This window comes from Tyto alba, unplaced genomic scaffold (genome assembly GCF_018691265.1).
Source record: "Tyto alba isolate M040663 unplaced genomic scaffold, T.alba_DEE_v4.0 Super-Scaffold_6, whole genome shotgun sequence".
Taxonomy (NCBI): domain Eukaryota; kingdom Metazoa; phylum Chordata; class Aves; order Strigiformes; family Tytonidae; genus Tyto; species Tyto alba.
In genome coordinates this window covers 37,337,498-37,362,816 of record NW_024881327.1, presented here as the reverse complement: position 1 = coordinate 37,362,816, position 25,319 = coordinate 37,337,498, and the positions used below count along the sequence as shown (strand labels likewise).

Below are 25,319 nucleotides of genomic sequence, written 5' to 3'. Positions count from 1 at the left end.
TTTATCAGAATCAAATCTCAATTTGTAAGGATATAATTTGTCCATTATAAACAAAACAAAGCAAAACATGACAAAGCTAATATATCCTTTTGCAAATGAACTGAGAGTTTTTTTGTTTTGTTTTGTTTTGTTTTGTTTTTTTAATTCTATACATTAAGATAATGGCTCCTTCACAGAGTTTTGTACACCCTGTTTTCATCAAAACTATTTCAGTGAGTTGGCCTTTTTACCATGTTATGTCATTGATTTCCCTTAGCAGGGAAAGGCAAAATTTTGAAAACAGATTGGGTAGTTAAAGGGAGGAAGAATGAATTTCAAACTCTCATGCTTTTAAATACATTTGTTTTAAAACCTTCTTTTTGTTGAGCTTTCTCCTGGAAACTAATAGAGTGTGTTGGCAATCCGACTTTGGCTGAGTTATCCCCATAACATTAGTTGTAGTTGCAGAGGCAGGGAGGAAGGTAAGGGTTATTTTATGGAACTTGCATATAAATCGGGTTACCTTTTAAATTAATAGATTTATAAAAATATTACATAGCAGCACGGTCTGAGTTACCATTTTGGTATATACAACTGTAAAATAATAATAAAAACTTTTGTTAATACATTGGAAAAACTTGATACTCAAGTCACATAAATTTTTCATAATGTGAGGCATATAATAAAAGCCACCAAACTGGACTTAATTAAGGAATGGCAAAATATTTGATTGCAGAGAAAGAAGTAACAGCATCACTTACCTCAAAACTTACAGATCCATTGTGATCAGTGTCAAATGCATTAAACAGAAAATGTGCATAAGTTGTGGAATCTACAATTTAAAACAGTAAAAATAATTCATAGTAAGCACATCTCATTTCATTTATTTTCATGCCATGAAAAAAAAAAAATTGATACCAAGATATATTTTGATACCAAATTTTGATAGCAAGGCTAGATTTTCAATTCAGTTTAAACTTCTTTTTTGGTGGGGGAGAAGGGATAAATTATAACTGCAAGTATGTGGGTAGCTACACTAATTGGAACAGAAAATCTAAAATTCTGGTCTAGAATATTAATTTTCATTCCCATTTCTGCTAATCACTGATACCTGAATAGCAAAGTCATATTATTGTACTCTCAAACAACCCGTGTTAATGGGAACGTTACTTATCAGTTAAATGACCATGATAGGGGATCTATCTCATATGTTGAAAAAGAAAAATGCGTTCATTTGTTCATTTTAAATGGGGGAAGCAGACACTACCATCTGTGCATCTGGCATATCATTTTACCTCTGAAGACAGGCCCATTAGCCATGTTGAAGCTGAGCTTGTCAGAGAGCTGCTGCTGCACTCGGGTCATATGCTCACCCACAGGTGAGAGAAAATCCTGTGCTGAGCATTAGATTCTTAAGGCTGATTTGCTGCTTAATTCCCATGAATATCGTATGAGGACTAGGTGATTAAAAACCTTGGAAAAACTGGCTGTGACTAACAAGTGGCCGATAAGATTCTGAAAGATGACCTTAAACAAGCGATCCCTTCACTAATTAATTGTATACTTTTCAAACCTACTGACCAGTGCATTATTGACTCATTTTAGAAATACAAGACAGCATGAACATAAACCTGTCATGCCTCTAAGTTTTTGTAAAGATCCATCTTTCCATTTCTACAGCCTGCTTCAGGAATAATATATTGAGAAGAGAGAACTCCAGAGACTGCCTTCTTGATGTGAGGTGCAAGCTGCCGGGGTTACGGGAAATCAGCTTTCCCCGGTGTCTCTGCCCTTTGCCTCCCTGAAAACCATGCAAAGTAATGTAGGCTGAGGTATTGTTTACTTTTAATACTCATTACTTTGCTCTTTCTAGTTCACGTATTTACATTAATTTTAGTTTAATTAACATTAACCTCACAAACTTTTAGTAAAGTGAGAAGTGCTGTGAAATCTGTGTCGCCCCCTTGCAGGACAAAACCCTCCTCATCATGGAAAAACCTAATCAATGCCAAGATGCCTTTTTCTGATTTCTTGGCATTAAACCATTTTACCTTTCATATTAATCCTGAAAACCTTTATTTGGCACAACCCAAAATACTGTTTTGAATTAAACTGAGTGACAGTCTTGGGTCAGTCACCTGAAATTCCCCCTTGACCCCAAGGAACCAAACATACCAAAACTCAAAACTTTGTATTTCACAGATTCAGGCCTGATATTAGTGAGTAAAGTCTCTGGTCTTACTTCAATATATTAATTTCATACAATGTGAAATAATTGTAAGAAGAAAAAACTCTGCAACCTTTAAACCCTGTGTCTGTTAATGCATTTTCAGAGAATTAAAAAAAAAAAAAACAAACTACTGAGACATTCATTCATTCATCCATGTATCCAGCCATCAGTGTAATTGCTTAAGCATGGCCTAGCAGATAAATTCCCACTTTAACTGAAAAATGTAAATTTGTTGACTTCAGTTTATATTTAGGATTTTAATAGTCATATTTTCAATAATCTACTGAGAATTCTGTTGTGCAACAGAATATACTACGCAAACCATCTTCAGGGAAAAAACATATTAGAGAGTTATAATTACTGTAAACTGAATTTTAAATAGCTTCCCATGCTCTTGGAATTCATTTCTTAAAAACATGTGAAATAATCCTCATTATTTTCTGTAGATTTACAGAAAACACAAAGGGTAAGACACAGGTTTTTTATTATTTGTTGCCCATACATGATAAAATATACTACTCTATTTTTATGATGGTATATGAAAAAAAAAAATCTCTAGTTGAAGAATCTTTTGTTTGTAGTAACCCCTTCTGAAAAAAAAAAAAAAAAAAAAAAATTAGAGGTCTTTTTCAGGGTTGTTTGTTCAGGCAATTCTGGCTGGAAAGTTTGCCTTCAAAACCACGGCAGGATGTAGTACGCTAGTCCATTAATTAGAGCTACTTAATGTGATTCCCCCTTGTCCCCACCCCCCTAACTCTTGAACATTAATCATGTTAGACAAAAGCTTAACTTTTTAAATAAAATATGCTTTCCTTTCAGGGATCTGATATCATAGCTAGCGGGCTAAATTGATGTTTTGACAGGTTGAGACAGGAATAGATATTAATCAGAATTCCTTTGAAATAGACCATTAAAGCATTTTAAATATCAGAGACAAAAAATGTTAGTCATTATACATCTGAGAGTATGCCTTATCAAGCCATGAACGTAATGTTATATTCATAACTGAGGAGGAGTGTAATAATTATTCTGTGTGTATATTCTTATCTACGATGGGCCTGGCTGAAGAACAAATCCCAAGTTCTGTTTCAGGCGATCCATTGCATCAACGCAGGGGTCTGTTCATTTACCTGTATGGCAGTGGTTTTCTAAAACAGAAGTTACTGGAATGCCTTTCTGGCATGGAAAACATTTTACAAAGCTACTTCTGCCTTTTAAAATGCATTGCTTTTACTGCAATCCAGTGTCATCTCCTTTGTTACTCTTGTGGCCTCCTTGTCCTCTTTCTGATCCCCCTGTACCTGGATAGTCCTGAAAGTTGCTTGATGAAGTGACTTACTGGATGACATTGGAGTATGACTTTTTGCTGATGGCTTGGGCACCCTGAAGTTTATAATCTTACACAACATCATTCTGTTTGCTCAGATATGAATTGTTATAATGATAGGTCATGTCATATCTGGTTTTGCATTACACAGAAAAGTGGGGCAGAGATCTACATGTACAACATATGTTTTAATTTGGGGACAACTTTCAAACCTTTTTTTTTTTTTCCTTTTTAATATTCAGACATACATAAAACCAATATTTTAAGTGAAACTGAAATTTAAAAGCCTCAGCTGAACACAATATTTTGGCAATACATTCAAAGAATTAAGTAGCCAGTCTGGCTGCATAACTATACACTTGAATACGACGATCTCACGCTATTGTTAGTATGCAGGGATATGCAAATACAGACAATTAATTGGACTTTGAAGATACATTGGCTAATGTGAGGAACAAAGAAACAGACAGTTATTCTGTGTAGAAGTAGGTATTTATGACTCTAATATAATGATGCAGTGGAGAGATTAACATTTTGCCTCATACACCAGCAGAGGCCTTGAGCAGTGGAGAGATGGGATGCCGCACAGGAGAGCAGGCATGGGATGAGAGGGGACAGGGTGCAGGCTGGCACTGGAGACCCTACAGTTATAAACAACTCACCCATGGTCAGTTAAAGAAATGCAGGTGTGGAGCTGAGCAAAACTGGTTTTAAGGATAGCAAAGAGAACAAAGAAATAGTATCTAACACTTGGAAAAGTCACCACCTATAATAGCTTTGGGTGTAATGTGGAGCCGCAAATCAATGGAGAAAAAGAAAGGCATAAAAACATGTTAGCAAACGTGTAGAAATGACCCCGGGTGAATCCTAGAGCGAGGAAGAAGAAAGCACCAACATGAACATCCTACTCCTCCTAGGGTAGGACTCCAGATGCTCATGGTCCACAGCAGTCCCCATCTCCTTCTCCACATGATGTCACTGCCCTAAAGACCCAGAGGAGCAGTGGAAGGGTGAGCATTAGCACTGGGAACAGGGGTAGAAACTAAGAATTGAGTATGTATCAGTTTTAACTACATTAATGTTCTTTCCTTCCTGTAACAATTGGGTCTGGACTAAAAGATTAGGCTTTTAAGATTACATTTAGTCTCACAATACTTTTTAGATTTACTTTTAGAAAAGGTGTGCTTTCTCTTTGCTCATAAACAATTTTGAGTATAACAATAGGAAATATAATTTTTTTTATTATTATTTTAAATGTAGTAAAGGTGCAGTAAATCACATATAGAGAACTATTTTCACTATCCAGGGTAACTAAAAAATGTAATATTTGAAACTGTAATTGTTAGCCTGGTTTAAAAGGTTAGATATAGAAATAATCACTAGGCAGGTCAACTCTTTTAGCCTTTTGTTTTTTCCTATTGAACGTGCCTACTTGTTAAGGATTTCAGTGATGGTAATCCACACTGAATGCTGCTCTTTACCATCTAGGTCTTTATGCAAACTAAAACTAATTGGGAGACGTTTTGTTCCTACCAATTAAGTGTGGGTTTTTTTTAAATACAAGTGAAAAGAAAGAGATATGAACAATCCCAGAGAAACGTGCAAATCTCAAGAGCTGTGGGAGAAGATGAAGAGGCCGGATGGAAGAGCTGTTATGAAGAAGGAGGATTGAATGGTAAAATGAAGAGGAAGAAAAGAGAGGAAAACAAAATTAAAAGAAAATCCCAGGTTCAAGGGAAAAAGCTGTTATACATTTTTATTTTACCTTTATCACACTAAAAGATAATGAGGACAAAGAAATTAATGAAACTCCTGGAAATGAATGAATTAATTGAAATTAAGGTTATCAAAAAAAGCCCTCATTTAGTAGAGAAACCCCATAGAAGTCAAGGGGGGGTTCGGCCATTGATATTACAGAGTAATTGCAGTGCCTCCTACAGTTTTCATTCCTACTGTGAAAGGTTTTTTGAAATAAAAGAGAAATGGAGAAGACTGTGTAGAAAGTTTAAAAAGAAATAACCTACTTGGAGAAACTTGTTTTTCAAAGGTGTCCAAACATAGGTAGTAACTTCATAATAGAAAACTGACTTGAAGATACCATTGCATTTCATTTGGAAATATATACTTTAAAATATGTCCAGCCATCAAGAATGTACCTCATGAGTTCAGCTAGAGGTTAGGACAACAGTCTTGTTAATTTGAACAAAAGGCTCTTTTGTCAGGCTTGGGAACTAACATAACTCTGTTCACTGTAGTACTAATTACATCTGGCAAGTACTCACCTCCCTGTGGAAAGAACTGAGAATAAATCTCTTTGAAGGTTTCTTCATTGACAACACCACTGGGGCATTCCTGAAAAAAAAGTGAAAGGCAAGAAATGAGTACCATCCAATGTGGTCCAGTCAAATCGTGTTCATGAGACCATACAGAACGTGTATGTGATTGAGAGTTTAACATGTCTGATTTTGCACTTTCAAGAGAGTATTAATGCTAAATTAAACGTTTATCACACTGAAGTATCCTCCTAAAGAGTTCCCATGGGACAAAAATTTCTTCAGTGCCATATATCTCAACTTTAGTCTTGAGACCTGAATGATGGATATGAGCAGCAACCACGCTGCTGCAGTGTGTGGAGTTATCGGTGTGGCTGTGGGCCATGGGTGGTCACTCCCACAGCTGCAAGCAGCATTTGCGTGGCATGGAAACCAAGCAGGACTGTTAACTGCATTTGCAGTTAGGTATTACTAATAGAACATACAGTCATATTCTACCAAAGAGCTATATTCAATTAATTCAAAAGACCCTGCCACAGAAGTCCTGATTCAAACCCTGCAGATCCTTCTCCCTCTTTACATCTTTTTCATAAACAGAAATATGTAAGAAAGGATAAACAGAAAGGGTCAGAGCAGAGTGATTACAAATAAAATGAAAGGAAGTGAAGGAGAAGAAAATGGAGGATTAGAGGTGTGACTTTACAAAAATGACTTATGTAAAGAGGTAGGAAAAGCAGAAGGAATACTGTATTGTTTACTAAGTCACACATAAATGTCAAAGACCAGACAGCCAACTTCTAGTCCTGAATCTGCTAGACTGAGCAGATAACTTTGGGCAACGCACTTAATTCCTTTTTGCCTTAATTTGTTCTTTAACACAGAGGGTAAAAAAAGCCTGGCAAGCTGTTTAAAAGGAAAGCATTTCTAGAAACAAAGGTAAGTAAAAAAGACAAACTGTAAAGGTTCATACATCTATTTTTGTCTATTGCTATGCTATTTGGACTGATGGCTCAAATTTATGTGCTCTTAGTCCTGAACTGGGGAAAGGAAATAGCTTTAAATGAAGATAAAGAACAGTGAAACATCTTTTATCAGTGTAATAACAGCTTTTCCTGTGACAGCAAATTACATTTCTATTAGATCAAATAAGGAACACGGAGATATTCATAGTCCTGACAGCTTCTGCTAAGAAACAAATAGTGTAATCTTGCTAATTGAGAGATGAATGCACTGCCTGAAAAACACGTCAGATCTGTAGATCTAGGATTATTTTGATTTATGTCACTTATCCTCAGCCAAAGTCAGCTCTTCACCATAACTAAGCATGTGCAAACATGTAGCAAGAAACAGTGTTTGATGAGGACAGACAAACAGAGACAGAATTACGAAATTACTTCTTCCTGGTCACAGAGGCTGTCACCAGTGGAGGCAGAATTAGAGCACAGGTCTCTCAAAGACCAGATATACACTGAAGGCTGCGCCACATTGCCTTTCAAACCAAAGCCTTCGTGGAATAAGAGGAAAAGTGAAATGGATCTAGCATATCTGCCCTTCATCAGGTAAGGAGCAATCCAGTAATTGAGGTGGCATCTCCCTGCCTGTTATGTATTTGTATGTGAGGGCGTTCTATAACATCTCTCTGCTTTATCAGCTTCCCAAAAAGACTGTAGTCAGATGGTCTAGTGTCTCTGTGGGGCCTAGCAAGTTTCTATTTTTATGTGAAGCCTTCTGGAGTTGTATAAGTGCATGCAAAAGAGCAGTATTTGTATTTGTATTTGAAGCACAACAAAGAAAACATTCGTGAAGTGCTCGGATACACAATGATATAACATTATAGTTATTCAATGTAGAAAATGTAACAAAAGTTCCTCTTCCAAGCGTACATTGGCATATACCCGACATCATTCCCAGACCTGCTCAAGGAAGAATAACACAGCCTTCTCCCTGAGATGGGTAGCAGTGTGAAAAGACAATGCAGTATTTTAGAATTTAGAAAAAGAAGACGTGGTTTCTTTCTGTCCTGCATGTAATTTCTTTTCAGACAAAAAGCTAGACACATTTTGGTTGAACTAAAATGAAAACCTGTATATTTGAATTTGTACAACTCAGATTTTGCATTTTTTTAAATTTTTTTCTGGGAAGCTTAATAAATAATGAATGACAAAATGTGCACTTAGGTTCATCTGACTCAAAGGCTTATTAACTTGTAAAGCAACTTTTCTATCTTCTCCTTGGATGAGAAAGACATTCAAAATATGCTCATTTTGCCAAGAGTGCTCTCTTCTTTTTTACAGGAAATTCTAGCGACTCCAGCTGTGTCAGTCTTTAGTCTGAAGCTGTGAAGAATAAGACTGCTATCTCCTGACTACATTTAAATGCTGTAATGTTAGAGGAGAATTAAAGGTACTCTGGAAAAATTTGTCTGATTTATTCTTTATTAGTTTAAAATAAGTTAGCAGCCTGTTTGTAGAGAAACACATGATCTCCACACCTCATTTAAAGGTAGTACTTTTTTCTGTCACTTAATGAACTCCAGTTTCACCATACTGTTTGAAAGAAACATTGCTTCAAAAGGCGATCTACTTTCACAGAATTACATATTAGTAGAGCCAAGAATGACCTCTTGAGTTTATCTAAGTTGACCCTCTATTTTCCTCTACTCTTTACCACAGCATTGCCAGCGGTACCTTACCTTCTCCATCCTTGGAGATCTGTTGTAATGGTATCTTGAGGACATTCATTAAAAATCTGTGATGCTGGCCAATTACTCTTCTCAGAAAGACCAGTTCAAATCTTTCTTTCTTTAGCTTGGATCTTTCCTCTGAGACTCTTACAAGACAGTAAACACTTCTGTTCTTAAATAATTTTCATCTAAATATGTATCTAGCCAATATCATTTACCTCCAAGACTGCTTTTTCTTGACTCATAAATCTGGCTTTATTGTGTTTATCAGGAGATTTCTCTAGTTTGGTGAAAGAGATTTAATATTGTAATTGTTAAATATGCCCCATGGCTTTATGTCGTTATTGCCGACTTCTTCCATTGTACCAACTATAATTAAAAAAAATCTTTCTAACTTTTCATTAAACACTTATAAAAGAGAAGAAAATAATTAAATAGTTTGAAAGAAAAATGTGAGGCTTATTTAAACCATTTCCTATATTTTTTTTTTCCTCCAGCTGTTTATAATTTATTTTGTTACAGAAAATTTCTGTTTGACAGTCTTTTAAAATTGCATTAATGATGCATTATATTTTCCTTCTGGAGAATAAAAAGGAGGAAACGTTCATCTTGGACTGTTTTTTCTGAGTTTGGTGTTCCCTCCTTTAAAGAGAAAATAGTATAAACTGACAGAAAGAAGAGACAGAGAATAATAAATATGATTCTGCCTTTTGATGGTCTCTCTTGCTTGCAGTTTCACTGCTGGGAAATTACACCTCCAGCACATGGTGTTCTGAACCACTCCAAAACCTGTAAATTATTTACAAGCTTCATGCTGTCTAAGCTGTCTTTTCTTCAGTATTTTTAAGAATACTGCAATAGGTGGATTCTTCTTTACTACCTAATCAACACCCTTTTTTAGCCAAGAGGCAGACCCAAAAAGACACAAAAAAGGAGAAATAGTGAAATATAGGAAAGAGAATAAAGAATAAACAAAGTCAAAGCTCAGACTTTCTGCATAACAATTTTGTACAAAGGATAAAGATATATTAGGAGCTTTGGCAATTCAAAATATATTTTAATTATAGGTTTTTGCATTACAAGTTCTCCAGTCCATATTTTATCTTCTGTCAGTTTTCATTCTGCTTAATTTTAGATATACCTGAAAGCTAATTCTACCAAAAATCCCACAGCCTAACCCCACAGTGGCTTTTCATAGCCCAGTCCAGTTCCTAATTTTTCATTTGAGTATAACAGGGCTTTAACCAAAACAGCATGAGAATTTAACAAATGGACTTGATTTAATAACATAACCTAAGCCAAATTAATAATGAAATCTGGGCCAACAGACACCTCACAAAACTCAACAAGAAAAGCAATGTTCTGTGTCTAGAAAGAAATCATCCCTTGCCCCAGTACCAGCTGTGAAGTGACTGGCTCAATGGCAGTGCTGCCAAAAATGACGTGGGGTTACAGTGGATGTCAAGCTGAGTATGAGCCAACAAAGAATTCTTACTGCAAATAAGATAAACCACCTACTGGGACAAAGCCAGCAGGCTTATTTTCTCCCTCTACTTGGGACAGTCGTTGGGCCTTCCCAGGGATGTGGAGGAACTGAAGAGGGTTCAGCAGAAGACCACGAAGACTACTAGGCATGAGAGCACATGGCCAACGAGGAGAGACAGAGAGAGCTGGGCTTACTCAGTCTAGGCCATCACTAAGAGATGAGTTAATAGCAGCCCACCTGAAGGGCAGTAACCGAGATAAAGGAACCAAACTCTTAGCAGGGGCAGACAATTTGACAAAGTTCAGTGGCCACAGTCTGCAGTTTGTGAGCTCACATTAGACACCAGGAAAAACTTTTTCACTCCTCTTGGTACCCTGAAGCGTGGTGATGCTTGAGACAGCCTTTAATTTCAGTGAAAATTTGTGCTGTTGAACAGCCTTGGAAAGTTGTCTGTGTAGGTAGCAGAGCTTTTCTAAGGGATGAGATGAGAGACTTCATTTGATAAATGGACCTTCACAGTCTGCCATTATGAACAGAAACCAGGACAGATGGGTGTGGTTTAGAGACTTAGGACAATAGGTTCTGAAGCTTTAATGCTTTTAAGGCTTACGAAAATTAACTTTTCATTTTATGCGCTCCCTACTTCCAAAGCTGCATACCTAAGGTTGATTTAAATTTGCTATATCTAATGTTTGTCCTGATATATATGATCAAAATGTAGGCTTTCTTGTGACTAATATTTGCAGAAAACTGAGCCAAATGATAATTATGCAATTCACATGGGTTGCAATACCAAAATTAAGTTCTTCCACTAAGAAGTACAATTAGCTTTTTTGGACTAAACATCTAGTTTTATTCAGAAAAAAACCCACATTTATTCAGTGTTTAATCAGTTCATATTGATGTGCATTTAGCCTATGTTGGCCTCCCATGGCAAGACATAAATGGTTATATAGTAAAATTACTCATCAAAATTATCAGCAAACCATTAGTCAATGTTTTATTAGGTAGAAGCATTTTTTAGTGTGGCTACAGTAATGTATTATATTGGCAAAGTTTTTACTTGAAAGAGGTACAGTGTTTTTTCTACGCTTATAGAAAATTTAACTACAAGGGAGCTCAGGTGAGCTGAAAATTAATTTGATAAGTATTTAAGCACTATATAAATTATCTGGAACAATCCCAGTGATAGTCAGTTCACAAATTACTCCTATCTTGATCCTCCCCTAAAATAAAACATGTCAAGAGTAGCACACATAAGAAACTAAGGTCCAAACAGTCCCTCTGAGGATAGAAAAGTAAGCACTTTGGTGAAACATGTCTAACATGACCTCACTATGCCACAAAGAAGGAGAAACATCAGATAAATCTCACACTGAAAGGACCCCTTTGTACCCTGACACAGAAGCTGACACCCTGAACATTAGCAGGACATCCACCTGAAGACTTTTGCCAGAACGGCGTTGACCACGCGTTGTACTGTGGCAGCTGAGCCAAGCAGATATTTGTCATACAGATATGACAGTAGATCCAAAAATAACTAGACTTATAAATCTTACCAACTGCCCCTTTCAACACCTAAATCTAGATCTCAGGCCCTCAGTAGCCTCTATAGGTTTTGCTAACTCACCTCAGATAACAGTGTTTCACCTCCCAGTGCTGCTGTTCAGGCAGTGTCTCTGTAGCCATAGGCTGATTGCAAACAGGAGGGTAAGTAGTTAAAAAAAGCAGAAGGGTGAAGATGGGAGGATCAGAGACAAACACAAAAAGTCCTCTCACACAAGCAGTGTCACATTAAAAAAAATAGTTTGAGTTTGTTGAAATGGTGAATATGATTCTAAGTGCTGTTATGATTAAGCTGATGAGTCATTAAAAGTGCATATATCTTATGTTTAGATGGGATAATTGGCTGAGCAGGGCTAGTAAAGTTATATTGCACAAAGTTAAAGCTGCAAAATAAAAACAAAAACTGGAAGTGACATAAAAGCCAAAGAGCAACGATGGCAATGCAAGGCTAATTTCAATGTCAAGGTTTCTGAGGCATTTAATTTTCCTTCTTACAGCTGCAAATCTGCAACTGCTTGTTTCAAATGCCTCCTTGGAGTGCCTGCTGTTTAATGTAATATCCCAGCTTGCCTCCAACACAGGGTAGCCCAAGCTCTTTTCCCCAGATTGGTCAATCCATTGGGCTCCTCCAGAGCTGCTCAGTTCTGCCGAAAAATGGATCTTGTTCTTGGTCTTTTCTGTGCTCATTTCCCTCCCTCCCTCAGAGCCTTTTCTCAGTTCCTCTGGCTGCTGTCTTACTCCTGCCTGTCTCTTTTCTCTTTACCCTTGCAATAATAGGGCACAAAGCCCTGTTTCACACACTTTGTTTCCCAGTTCTTGGAAGAACCAGTCTACCAACCCCCCTCCAAATCCTCACATCTCAAAATATTTTCCAGATCCTAATCTTTTCTTCCCTTTCAGAAGCTCCTTCACAGATAACCCTTAATCAGGCTATCACCAAATACTACCCCATTTGTCAGACATAACAGTCCAAGATGAAACAAAGACAGCATCAGATAGATGCAAATTTCCAGTCAGACAAACCCAAAATCCCAGCTCATTTTTAAGAACTGGCATATTTTGTGAAAAGCATGAAATAATATCTTTCCTAATATTCTTGGAGTGTGTGCGGGAGATGGTCTGTACCAGCAACTGAAGTAGGGCTGCAGCCTTGAGGGCTCTTATGCCCAGGTGCCAGTGACTGTGGAAACTGGTATCCAGGAGCAGCTACTGGGCATCTGAGCCCCATGTCTGAGCCCGGCTGCTGGAGTGACCCACACTGTACATGTATGCGTGTGTGTATATATATATAAATATACACATGTATTCTCATTAGTGGACCTCTATCCTGCTCCACCACAGCATGGAGCAGGATGAGGCTGTTGGTGCTGCCCATGTTCACGTGTCTGCTCTGTGAGTCTGTGAACTGTGTGGCTGGCCACGTATATCGGTACGTATGTGATGCATATGTGTGCTCTATGTGCACGTGCCTACTAGGAATACACCTTCAGCCTTGCTGCTGAATGGATCTAGGGACATGGCAACATCCTCTTCTCTCTCATGTTGTTGAATCTGGACTGATGTTTTCCCCTAAGAAATGTAATTTTCATTTATTTTATTTAATATATTTATATAATTCATTTAGATTAATTCGTCAGTATTGTATTGATTTTACTTGGGAATACCTTTAGCATTAAAGATGTATTTACCAAATAACAATAGGGCTAAGCTCAAGTTTTGACCAACCCTAGAGCTGCATGCTGAAAATAAATAAGTTTGTAATTTATTGTAAGTTAAACAAACAAACAAATTTGTAATTTTGTAAATCGTTTCTCTGTAGTAAATATAAATCTAATCTACTTGTCCTTGATATATTCATCAGGAATAGATTTCATTGCCTATTTATTTTGAAGTGAGTGATAGTGTTATTAACTTTATGTCCTGGAAGTACTCTTAGAATACAGGGTTCACTTTTGATACCGTTTTTTTAGTAAAAAAGCGGAGCACATATCAGAAGTGATCTTTGTAAAAAGGGGCTGGGTGGCGTTACTGGAGTTCAGATCACATTACTGGCCAATGTAGGAGAAGCACCAGGAGCAATGAGAAAATCCTGCAGCAGCTAATAAAAGTGAAATTATTTTAGAAGGACTTCAAAACAGATGGTACAAATAAAATGAGGTTTCTGGGGGAAAGAAGGTTTTGATGTCATTAAAGGAAAAGCAAATACAGTCTGAAAAATATCTCAAAATATATGCTTAAAAGAGATGCCATGCATTAGCCTGTAAGGCAGCCTCGAAAAAATAATTCAGATAAACCCTCTCTCTTGAAATATTTGAAATGTGTCTGAACAGAGCACTAGAAATTAAGACTGTGAAAAATAACCCAGTTAGTTCAAAAGAGCTTTTTCTTTTCTGGTTAATACAGATTAAAAAATGCCCCAAACAAACACATTTATGCTCCTTTTTTTTTTTTTTTTTTTTTTTTTTTTTCAATTGCTCTAAATACTTCAGGAAGAAGAAATAACAGAAGATGATGTGGGGAGAGGACAGCAGCTGCTTTCCTGACATAGTTAGTTCCCCCTAAGAGGGCAATGAATTCAACAGAGATTGAACTATAAGCAAAGTTTTGTCCACTAGGTGTTGGTAAAATTTCGAGGAGTTGTTTCTCCTATGAATTAAAAGAAAAGAAAACAAAACATGTCTTTGTAATCTATTGTAAACAGTAATTTCTCTGAACAGTTTATTTGAACAGGTGTCTTCTGGACTTCTACATTGTCAGTATTTGGGCTCCTGCTTTTTAACACTTCTTGCTGAAACTAGATGAATGAAAGAAACATTTAATTTCCTTGGTATACATTTATCATTCAACACCTCAACACATCAAATAGGAACTTAGGAAGGTTTTAGGAAATCAGTGCAAGTATGAGACAATTGAAATGACTACAGAAGAGATACAATCTCTGGATCTTTTGTTGAGGCAATTATATTATTCCCCCACCTCTGCGTTCCTCTTGAGCTTTGCTGTTTGCCTACTATAAAAGCCAGTTTTTCAAAGGACTGGGAAAATGATTGGCAGGACAGTGTCTCAAACTGCTCATAAAGGATGACAATTTTTATTCTATCGTTACACCTATCATTCTGGGGTCTGGTCAGGCCTATGATATGAACAAGTCCAGAACTTACTTGCTTTTATTCAGAAAAGCTGTTGAATGAGCTGCTGTTAATTACCGAGAATTGTGCAAAGATGGGAAGATGAGCAGAGGCAGGTTGCAGTGGAAGAGATGGGCAAAAGGAAGTTTTGAACACGTGTGTGTTGGATGCCTGGTCATCAGTAGTGGCAACCAAAGAGGCTCAAAGGAAAAGTGTTTGCTCTAAGGGTGATCTGCGCAGATGAAACCATAAAAATGAGGCCTCATAACATCATAACATCGCAGATTAAGGACATAAAACACACTCAGGATAAATAACAAAGTGTAACTTCTTTCCTTCTGCTTAACAGGGGAGCCACCTCACGTTTTACAACCGTTTATATTGGTTTAGTAGCCAGGTTACCAGCTGACCTATCCAACAGATAGAGCTGCTGCCTTCTTCGTACCACTTACCCATTAATAGAGTAGCAATTCATTTTCTCTGAGAGAGAAGATAATTCCTCAAAAAACTCAGAAACTTGAATTTTTTACTTCAAATAAATGTTCATGTTCCCTTAAGTAATTGAAACTTTTTGCTAACTTTCCTAACATTTTCAAACAATATTCTGTATTTATTTTAATTAATTAATTATTAATACTGTACTGATAAACAAAGATCTTTCAAGCTCACGTGGATCTGGGTATACCATAGAAACCAGAAATGAATTAAATCAGGGATTTCTTTTGAGCATAGTTCATGCCCCATAATTATGCTATATCTATTTAAAGTAGAACACATAGAAAGTATAGGACAAAGTGTACTTCAAACACAGTTATAGCTGAAAGAATTTAATATAATTTTTGTTCTAAAAAAGCTTCCTGGAGTAAAATGAAGATTAATTGGGGCATTAGTGAAGTCATTCCTACTTTGTAGGAGAGTTGAGAGTCCCAGTACATTAATATGTGTAAAACACATGAAAATACTCAGAGATTAGGAATTTTAAAAGCTCAAAATACAAGGTAGTGTGGGATTTTTGAATTTTTATTTATTACACTGCTTGAAATTACTCTTATGAAAAATTTATTTTTAAGCCCATCATTAATATTCTTTTCATCTGTGGGATATTATCCCCACTGTGTACAACAATATACGTTAGATATTTGAATAAGTTTATAATGACCTCTTTCTAACTTGATGGATTTTCACTCGTTTTCTCTAATGAATAACCTGTGTTCAATTCAATTACACTGAAAACCGCTGGTGTTTTTAATTTCAATTATCACTTCTACTTTTCGTGTTATCAGGAAAGGGACAGCTATTAATTTAACCTCCTGTCTATCGAAACTGAATTAGTTTTGTTTTGTTTTTTTTTTTTTTTCTGATTTGGTTTCTCATCCTAGTTTTCTCAGGAGTGGGCTATTAAAAAAAGCTTTCACATCACTTTTCTTTATTGAAATAGTTCTTGGTTAACATTTTAAAAAATAACTTATGTGCAATTGTATAGAAAGATGCCATAACCAAACAGTGAGAAACGATGAAATATGTTGACCAGATCAGACTTACTCGATGGCTTCAAGAGGGCCAAGATTTCATCTTAAAACATCTTGCTATTGCTTTCAGTTATTGCAGAATTAAGCCTTGTAGATCAGAACATAAAATAACATACTCTAGTCTTGTATATTTGAATATACTTGTGAGCCTCGAGAGCTAGTAACGGAAGTGAAGACATATTTTCTCTTTTCTTTGAAGAAGCTGTATGGGATGAAAGGCATATAGAATAATACAAAAGGAAGATTTTTTTGTGTGTGTGAAATGGTTAGGGATGGTTATCTCAGTCTTTTGTCCCTGCTCTAAAACCTTCTTATGAATTTGTCTAGTTATGGTTTCAGGTGTAAATCATTAGCGGTTTTTGAAGGAGGACCTGGAATGCAGGAGGCACCCCCAAATGGAGTGCACTGATTGCTGGGTCAAAAGGGACATCCTTCCTTTTGATCTTTCCTCCCTGATCTGAAGTACACTAGAATTACTTCAGCTGAAGACTCATAGGGGCAACATGTCGGGTTCTTGCATTATCATTTCTGCCACAGAAGCTGTAGACTCATAGCTCAGTGGCAACAGTTTACATTTCTAGGAACACCATGGAAGTCAGTGGATTGGATAACAACAGTCTCCATTGACATCCATTGGTGAAATACATGTTAAAACTCATTTCAAGGCTTGTCTCCTCAGGTAAAACACAAAACGTCTTGCTTCTATTTAGTCATCTGTAGAAGAGATTTGATAATGCTTCCCACTGGCACAGCAAAGACATACAAGATTGTGAGCCTCCCACTGGAAGATATTCTAATGAACAAAAGCCTCTTCCCACCCCCTACTCGATAAGGCAGTTTCAGAGGAAAACAAGCAGAAATAGAGGAACTGGCTCACATCCAGCATGTGTGGCTTCACACAGTAAATAACAATCAACACTTTGGCTGCTTCCACAATGCAACAGGCAAGGTGCCAGCAATGCTTTTAACCAGCGCCATTCTTTGTTTAGCAATGCCCACTAACTGGTGTAATTTTTATTTTCCTATTATTAGCACTGGCAGTAAAACAACAGTAAACAACATGACTAAAGAGTTGAACCTAAAAGCTCACTCTAAAGCTTGACAAACCAAACTTTATGGACGATTCCCTGGCATCTGAAAGGTGCTTACTGTTTCTGCCCTTACTTGTCACTACAGGAGGGCATTTTAAAATCCTGACTTCACAAATAGGTGGGAGCTATAATTAAACTAAATGCAGCAGAATCCATGCTTCAGATACTGAGCAGTGCAATTTTCTCTAAACACTATGGTAAAGACAAGGTACTCAGCCTCTTGGGAGAAGCTGTATTTTGGTGAGCACTGCTTCCTGTGACTTACCTTCCACATGTTCCTGTCTGAGCGCTTTTGATCAAGTCCCTCCAAATCGACCGAAATCTGTGCTGGTTTTGGCTGGGATAGAGTTAGTTTTCTTCACGGTATCTAGTATGGGGCTATGTTTTGGATTTGTGCTGATAATAGTGTTGATAATACAGAGGTATTTTTGTCACTGCTGAGCAGCACGTACATAGCATGAAGCCCTTATTTGCTTCTTCCACCACCCCACCAGTGAGTAGGCTGGGGGTAAACGAGAAGCTGGGAGGAGACACAGCTGGCACAGCTGACCCCAACTGACCAAAGGGATATGACGTACCATACGATGCCATGCTCAGCATATATATCTGGGAGAAGAAGAGGGAAGGGAGGGAACACGTTTCAAGTGAGTGTTTGCCTTCCCAAGTCACTGTTACACGTGATGGAGCCGGGCTGTCCTGGAGATGGCTGAGCACCTGCCTGCCCATGGGAAGTGGAGAATGAATTCCTTGTTTTGCTCTGCTTGTGTGCACAGCTTTTGCTTTACCTATTAAACTGTCTTTATCTCAACTTGTGAGCTTTCTCACTTCTACTCCTCCAATTCTCTCCCCCATGCCACTGTTGGAGGAGTGAACAAGCAGTTCTGTGGTGCTTAGCCACCAGCTGGGGTTAAACCACGACAAATCCTAGGTGAGGAGAAGGAATAGCTCCTTGCTGGCAAATAGTGGTCACTCAGGTGCGCTCCCTTTTTTGCATTTTGTTTTTCTTACACAGGGCAGTTACAATTTAGAAGTTTGGTTGGTGCTTTTGTTTTCTCTAGAAGCTTTTTTTACGCGTAAAGAATGGAAGATTCACTGAGGAAGAAATTGTACTAACAACCTTCTGCTAAAGGTTAGCAGACTTGCATCATCATGATTACTAGTATTTTATAGCCGTATCTGAAAATGAGAAAGCCTGAATTTAGCACAAGATATTTACGAAGCAACGTCAGTGTGACAGGGGTAAAAAAAAAAAAGAACTATATTCTGTCTAAAATGCTGACCTAATTTTTTTTGTGTTTGTCAGACAAATGGATGTTGATACTAAGTACTGACACCAAATTTTCATTTCAATCATGAAGTAAGAACACTGGGAGTTCTGCATTCCTGGGACACATATCTGTGTGAAAGACACGCAGCCTGAAAGCCTGTCCTAATTCATGTTATTTCAGTATTTTTCAGCATGGTGGTTCTTTGTTTCTTTCAAAGAAGTGCAATGGTAAAGGCAGACAGATCAAAATTTGGTTAGTGCTAATTGATGAAAAGAACAAATGAATTTCAGCTGCTACAGAATCCTGTCATCTTGCAGAAATGGCAAAGAGCATAAAAGTCAATAGGGAGCAGGTTAGAAACTGGAAATCAAACACTGTACTCATTATTTATATTTTATATAGTAAAACATTTATCCTTTAACAAGGGTTTTTGCTTCCTCCACTACTAACTACAGTTTCTCTCAGGAGGAGGACCCCAGCATTGCAAAGTTAAGAACAAAAGTGCTTACCTACATAAATATTTATAAAACTGAGCCTGACACTAGCATAAATAGGACTTGATTCACCACGTACAGAGGTGACAATCAGAAGCAACTGACGCAATGATGTGTATGAAGCTACTGTGAGAGAGACGTGGTCTGTGGGAATAAATGCTTCTTCCCTGTTCACAGAGTGAGGGCAATGTGCTTCATCCAGGAGGCTCTCTGGCAACTAACGTCTGTCACAGGCTCCCCCCTCTATGTACCACAACCTCACCATCACATCTGCGCTCATCCAGCCTGCCAGCACACTGCATCGACACCTCCTTTATTCTCTTGCTCAAAGGGCTCCCCAGACCATGGGTCCATGATATGGAAAAGATACTTGACCACTAGACCTCTACTGTTTATGGCGATCATGGAAGGGCCAGAGTGGGTTTCGTGGCAATAGTTTGGGCTATAAATCTAAATGCCTTTGAGAAGAAGAAGTGAACAGTTCCATAAGACAGGGGAGGATGTACCATTGCTAATTGTAAATGAGATATTGTTTCTATAATTCAGTAAGACATGAGAAAAGGATCAGAATGGAATGTGAATTTTAGTCAGGAATATGAACTGATAACTTTTTTTAGCACAGCAAAAAATCTAAATAAACTACATAAATATCCTTTAGTCTGTTCTGAAGCTTTCCTGGTCTCATATGTGGATACTCGATACATTGCTTTTGGCAGCATATGTAAAATTCATAGCATAAGTCAAATCATTGGAACTGAATACTGAGATAAACCTAAATAAATGGTGATTGATATTTGCTAGCATATTTTTCTAAAAACATGAGCAGCACAGAAGAACAAAAAAACAAAGCAGGAGACATTTCCCAGTTAAAAGAGGTAACAAGAAGGGAAAAAGATAACTAGAGAATCAGACGCATCTGAAAAAGAGTTATCTATCCTACAAGGTAGGCCTGGGAAAGAGATTTAATTTCTCCTGTATCATTCCTTATGGAGATTCATTGAGGTTGAAATTGCTCAGCATAAAAACTTCTTGCAAAACCTACTAAGTGTATAGCACATAAAATTTGTCTTTGTTCCATAACAGCAGCTTCTGAGAACAGAATAAGAAAATAAGGCTGTTATAGCTTGGGCTCCATTACAGGAGATAGCACAACAACTCTTGTTCAGTAAAGCAGATGCTATATGACTTGATTTATTTATTTTCAACACTACTGAAAGTACGGTGGGTTTTTTGGAAATCAGATTTAGTGTGGTTATTTGATCAAGTCTGAGGGATGAGATGAGACTCAAATCTGGAGATTCATACTACTTAGAGATAAGAAACAGAAAAAATAATTGATCTCGGTGCATAAGCTTCTAGCCTGTTCATGGACTGCCTAGTGTTGAGACAGTTACATTAATAGACTTCAATCGTAGGATCCTAGTTAGGCCTTCACTGGGAAACATAGCTGAAAATTTCTTAGAATTCCGAGGTTTCCCAAAAGATGCTGCTCCCAGGAACTCTAAATGCAATGACCAAATGGAGAAAGGTATCTTGTTTGCAAAGCAAAACTGAAACCTCCAGTTTCAGGTCCTCTGTTGAACAAACAAGAGCTCTGAAGAGGCCCAACATGCTCTCAGTTGAACAGTTGAACTTCCTGTACACCTAGATCCAATGCTTAGTGCTGACATTTTTAATCACAAGCACAATGATGTGTCTGTTGCCCTGATACCTATAATTGGTGGTAGACAGTGTGCCAGAGATAAATACCGCTATATCCAGCAAGTGGGGATTTACTTGTAAAAATTATTCTTGACACTTCTTTTTGTGAGGCCACGGGAAGCTGGTCACAGTGTCAGAAATGAATAAATGGAGCATGCAAATAATTGTTAGAAATACCACGTAGAAGTGCTTCCTAGCTCAGTGTTTTTCCAGGCATAAGGTTACTGTTATTTCCAGTTGATGGATATGAAGCTTGGTCACGGAGGGGTAAATGATCTCACCCAGGTATACTGCCCACAGAACACACATTTCACTCTTAACACTGAGGAATTCAGTGTTCATTTTTCTCCCCTGTAAGGATGAACTTTGCTATCTCTAGATCCTGGGAAAGTTCAGTTTCCTACAGCCACCAGCCCCCCTAATGGTGCTCCCCACTTTGTTCCTAGGGTGTATTTGAGGATGGTTGAGGATCAAAGACTGAGAAGCAATCTCTCAGATAGCCAGGGACATTCTAAAAGGTTTTGGCTGTCAGACGAGAGACATTAAATTAGGTGGTTGTCAATATGGAACCTGTGCAGGCAGCAAAGCACTGGTATGATGCTCTCTTGCAACCCAGAAGGCTTTTTAGTGTGATAGCTAAGGCTTTTGAAGGTGGGTGCCAGTTAATAAGCCAGCCTGAGAGTCAAGAGGCTAGGGTCTTTAGACTTCTGGTTTCATGCTGTGTTTACTGAATCATTCTGTCTTCTGAGTTACTGGATCCAATTTCTTCTCTTACACTCGCCGTATCTAAGGTCCTTTAAGTATCTTTCACAATGGAATTGATTGAGTTGAATAAATTCCCTTACTTGAAAGTTAATATGAGAGTCATTCACATAATTTTTGTGAAGAGCAACAGTGCAAATGTCTGGCTGATCTAAAGAATGTTGTCTGTTAGACACTGGATTTTAAACCTTCACTTAAAGATAAATGCAAGTTGTCCCAAGATTTGTAATAAAATTCCATGGCATTGAAAAACTTGAACTTGATGCTCTGTCACTTGTGATTTGCTGTTTTATTTTAAGATTTAATGGTGTTCATTTTTAGCACAGATGTAGATCTAAAGACAATTCTAATCAGAAATTAATTCTGTTGAAATCAAGAATGGATTTTTGACAGTTTCACTGTTTTCTGACAAAACCTACGCATTGCTGATTTTTTTTTAAATAAGAAAAAAATATAAAGATCCAAAATTACTTGGAAATTCCTGGGATCCAGAACAGATCCTTGAGTCCAGTAGAAATAAGATTTTGCCTACAAAGTTTTGAAATAATCAGGACCCAAATGGTCGAACTGCAACATCCAGAAGTATCCCCACAAGATGTATTTATTCCCTCTCCTCTCATTTTTCTGGCTTAGGATGCCCACCTGAAAATATGCGTGTCCACTTTGTGTCCCTGAATTGCAATGTAACAGGGAGATAACTTAGTACAGGATTTAATACAGAATTACAATATTCTATAGAAAAACTCTTTAAAAGCAAGACAATCAGTAGTAAGAAATCCAAGTAGAGGGATTTTTTGTACACTGTTTTCTCAGCTGATGAACCAGCTCAATAAAACATTTTATGCTAAGTTATGTGTTATAATGTGCAGTGTATATAGCAGTTACAGTTAATATTCATCTCACTTCATGAAGAATAGGGGACAAGTGGGAGAAAGGAGCAGAGGTGCCTAGTCACTAAATTTTTAATTTACAACATGATCAGTGGTGCACTGCACCAAATTTTACTTCTCTAATGTTAGTGATTACCCAGAAACCAAACCCCAACAGTTTCGCATAGCTCAAGTACCAAGCTTTGTAATGCCTACTCCAGAATGCAGCCAAAAAGTAACTGCATCAAGCTGTAGCCCAAGAAGTTTTTTCGCTGCTCATTCCAGTACGTAAACACTTCTAGTGCTCAGATATCACACACTGACACATGTGGAAGTTCTGCGGTAGAACACAGCTGTAGCAGGAGGTGAGTTAAGCCGGGCAGCAGATGGCAGAGCAGAAGGCGTATGCCGTGCACCCCGCACCAGCCCAGCCTGCCGAAAACACACCAGGGCGCAGGGCAGGGTCCTGCCCACCCTGGATGGGAGGGACTGACAAGCAATACAGTTCCACCAAAATACAATGACTTTTAGAGCAAAGAAGAACATGAAAGGTATTTGGTGTCCTGCACTACTATGGATACTGGATGCTGGAAATCATGCTCTTTTCATGTACTGCTTAATTAGCGACTTGGCATCTACATTTTTCAGAGATCATTCAGAAGTAAGCAATCACTATGATGAAGACAGTCCTTGGAATGATAGATGACAGTTTTTCCCTAGTGAACACGACATGAAGTATCTCCATGAACAGCAGTAAGTCATGAGATGAATAGAAGTGCAGGGACCGAGTTCGTTATTAACTTTCAAAAATAAGATTTCAATCTCTGCCAGCAACTGTGAGACTAATTGAAACGAGTCTCTCCGCTGAATGCATTAAGGTCTGTAGATTTGTGACGACTCACAACAATACGCTAGGTCTGTCAATCTGTATCTCCAAATGATTTTTACTCTTATATTTGAAAATTTTCAAGTTTCTTGACTAAGTCCTGAAGGATAAATATATTGAATGTAAGCATTATTTATTGCTCAGTTTGTTAAAAGATTTTCACGTAGCCTTGTTTAAAATATGGAAACGTTCCCTCTAAGCCCCTAGTAAATGAATACCAGTGCCTTTGAAACTTAATAAAATTCTGCCTTGGTGTCCTGGTTTCAGCTGGTATAGAGTTAATTTTCTTCCCAGTAGCTGGCACAGGGCTGTGTTTTGGATTTAGTGTGAGAATAAGGTTGATAACACACTGATGTTTTAGCTGTTGCTAAGTAGAGCTTATCCTAAGTTCGGGATTTTTCAGTTTCCCATGCTCTGCCAGCAAGCAGGTACACAAGAAGCTGTGAGGGAGCATGGCCAGGACAGCTGACCCCAACTAACCAAAGGGATATTCCATACCATAGAACATCATGCTCAGTCTGTAAACTGAGGGAGTTGGCCGGGGGGATCCAATCGCTGCTGAGGCATCGGTCACCGGGTGGTGAGCAGTTGCATTCTGCATTACTTGTCTTTTCTTGGATTTTATTTCTCTCTCTTTGTTATATTCCTTTTCATTACTGTGGCGTGGTATATACCTAACCTTCACCTTCATCGATAAACAAAAAATTGCAGGAGTAAAGAAATGATTTATACAGTGAAAATTATTTTTATTCATTGCACCAACTCAGTTTTCCTCTTCCAAGTCCCAATTTCTTTTATCAAATTTGTAATTTTTCTTTCACTTTTTGAAATTCTCATTACATGGGAAAATGCTCTAACTACCAGGCTGTTATACCAAATGTGGATAAAGCTACCTTGTTCTTTCAGGCACCTATTCTCAGCAGATCATTGTAGCTCATGAAGGCGCCTAGCATTTAGACCCACGGGCTTTGGAGAGGGATATAAATTCAGATAAATATTTGTACCTGGTGTTTTATAGTAGCCAGCCTAAGTGGCTTCCTTGCCATCCTGAAGGATTCCTTATTTGCAGTTCATAGGTTCTGTCTCTGAATAAAGTGACTGTAATGAGAGCTGGTGTTAAACTTAAGTTTTCTATATCGTACCACTGGGTCTAGCACAGATAATTTTAGGGAACTTTTAATACATAATATGAGCACTGATCATATGAGGTCTAGAACTGGTGTTTGAAGACCAGCATCAAAACTTTGAATTTTACTTCCTTGTCAGCTAATGTTAATGATGGCATAAGATTCTGTGTATCAGTGAACTCAAATTATTTTTTAATATCAGAAAGCCAACAGTACCTAGACACGAAGCCATATCAAACAACAACCTGAATTTTCACAGTGAGTATTTATGTAGATTTTATTTCTTTCTGGAGACTTTTTACAGCTAAGAAGGTGAAAAATCACACCATAAGTGTCTTGATGTTTTGAGGGGACTGGGCTGCTGTACACAATACAGAAACAGCAATTAGTTTCAAACCATTAGCTAGTCCTGTATAATAAGTTACTGATCTAATCCGAATGTGGACGGTTCAGATCACAAACTGATGGAACTGTTCACTGGAAGAAACCTCTGGAGGTCGTCTAGTCCAACTTATCAAAAATATCATCTGAATGTTCTTAAAGTTGGGTATGTAGATATACATTAGACTGATCAACCCACATTATATGAACCATATGTTTTTATTTCCTACTCATTAGATTGGAAATATAGTTAATTAGATGAAACAAGCATTTTCTCTTTACTTTTTTTTTTTTTTTCTGTAAGAGACTAACAGAAAAACAAACAAAAGGGAAGGAATTTTCCAGAAAAGTACAATTAGAATAGTTGTATTTTATCGTGCAAAACTCAGATGCTCTAGACAATAAATAAATGAGCTTTATAACCTATAAAACCAGCTTTCATTAAATTTTCTGTAAGACTCACAAATGCAACATACAGTAATACAATGCTTCCATCAAACCATAATTGAAATGGAAAAATCTTTGAATAAATTAGCATA

At 37.5% G+C, this 25,319-nt stretch overlaps 2 protein-coding genes across 15 annotated transcripts in view; one reads left to right on the top strand and one right to left on the bottom strand.

The window, feature by feature from the left end:
• PACRGL (parkin coregulated like) overlaps positions 1 to 7,329 on the top strand; it is a 37,161-nt gene extending 29,832 nt beyond the window's left edge. The window contains exons 9-11 of one of the 4 annotated variants that reach the window (XR_006167006.1): positions 1,660 to 1,811; positions 4,459 to 4,546; positions 7,220 to 7,329. The gene's annotated coding sequence lies outside the window, so the exon portion shown is untranslated. Of the gene's footprint in view, positions 1 to 1,659; positions 1,812 to 4,453; positions 4,547 to 7,219 lie in introns of all 4 variants that reach the window. The other 3 variants (XR_006167004.1, XR_006167005.1, XM_042807740.1) reach the window with 3 other exon arrangements.
• Positions 1 to 25,319, bottom strand: part of KCNIP4 (potassium voltage-gated channel interacting protein 4) — a 431,748-nt gene that overhangs the window by 13,122 nt on the left and 393,307 nt on the right. For all 11 annotated transcript variants that reach the window (XM_032984389.2, XM_032984394.2, XM_032984391.2 and 8 more), the window contains 2 exons: positions 5,819 to 5,888; positions 741 to 811 (listed from right to left, as the gene is read on the bottom strand). In XM_032984389.2, coding sequence (XP_032840280.1) covers positions 741 to 811; positions 5,819 to 5,888 — 141 coding nt within the window. The remainder of the gene's footprint in view (positions 1 to 740; positions 812 to 5,818; positions 5,889 to 25,319) is intronic.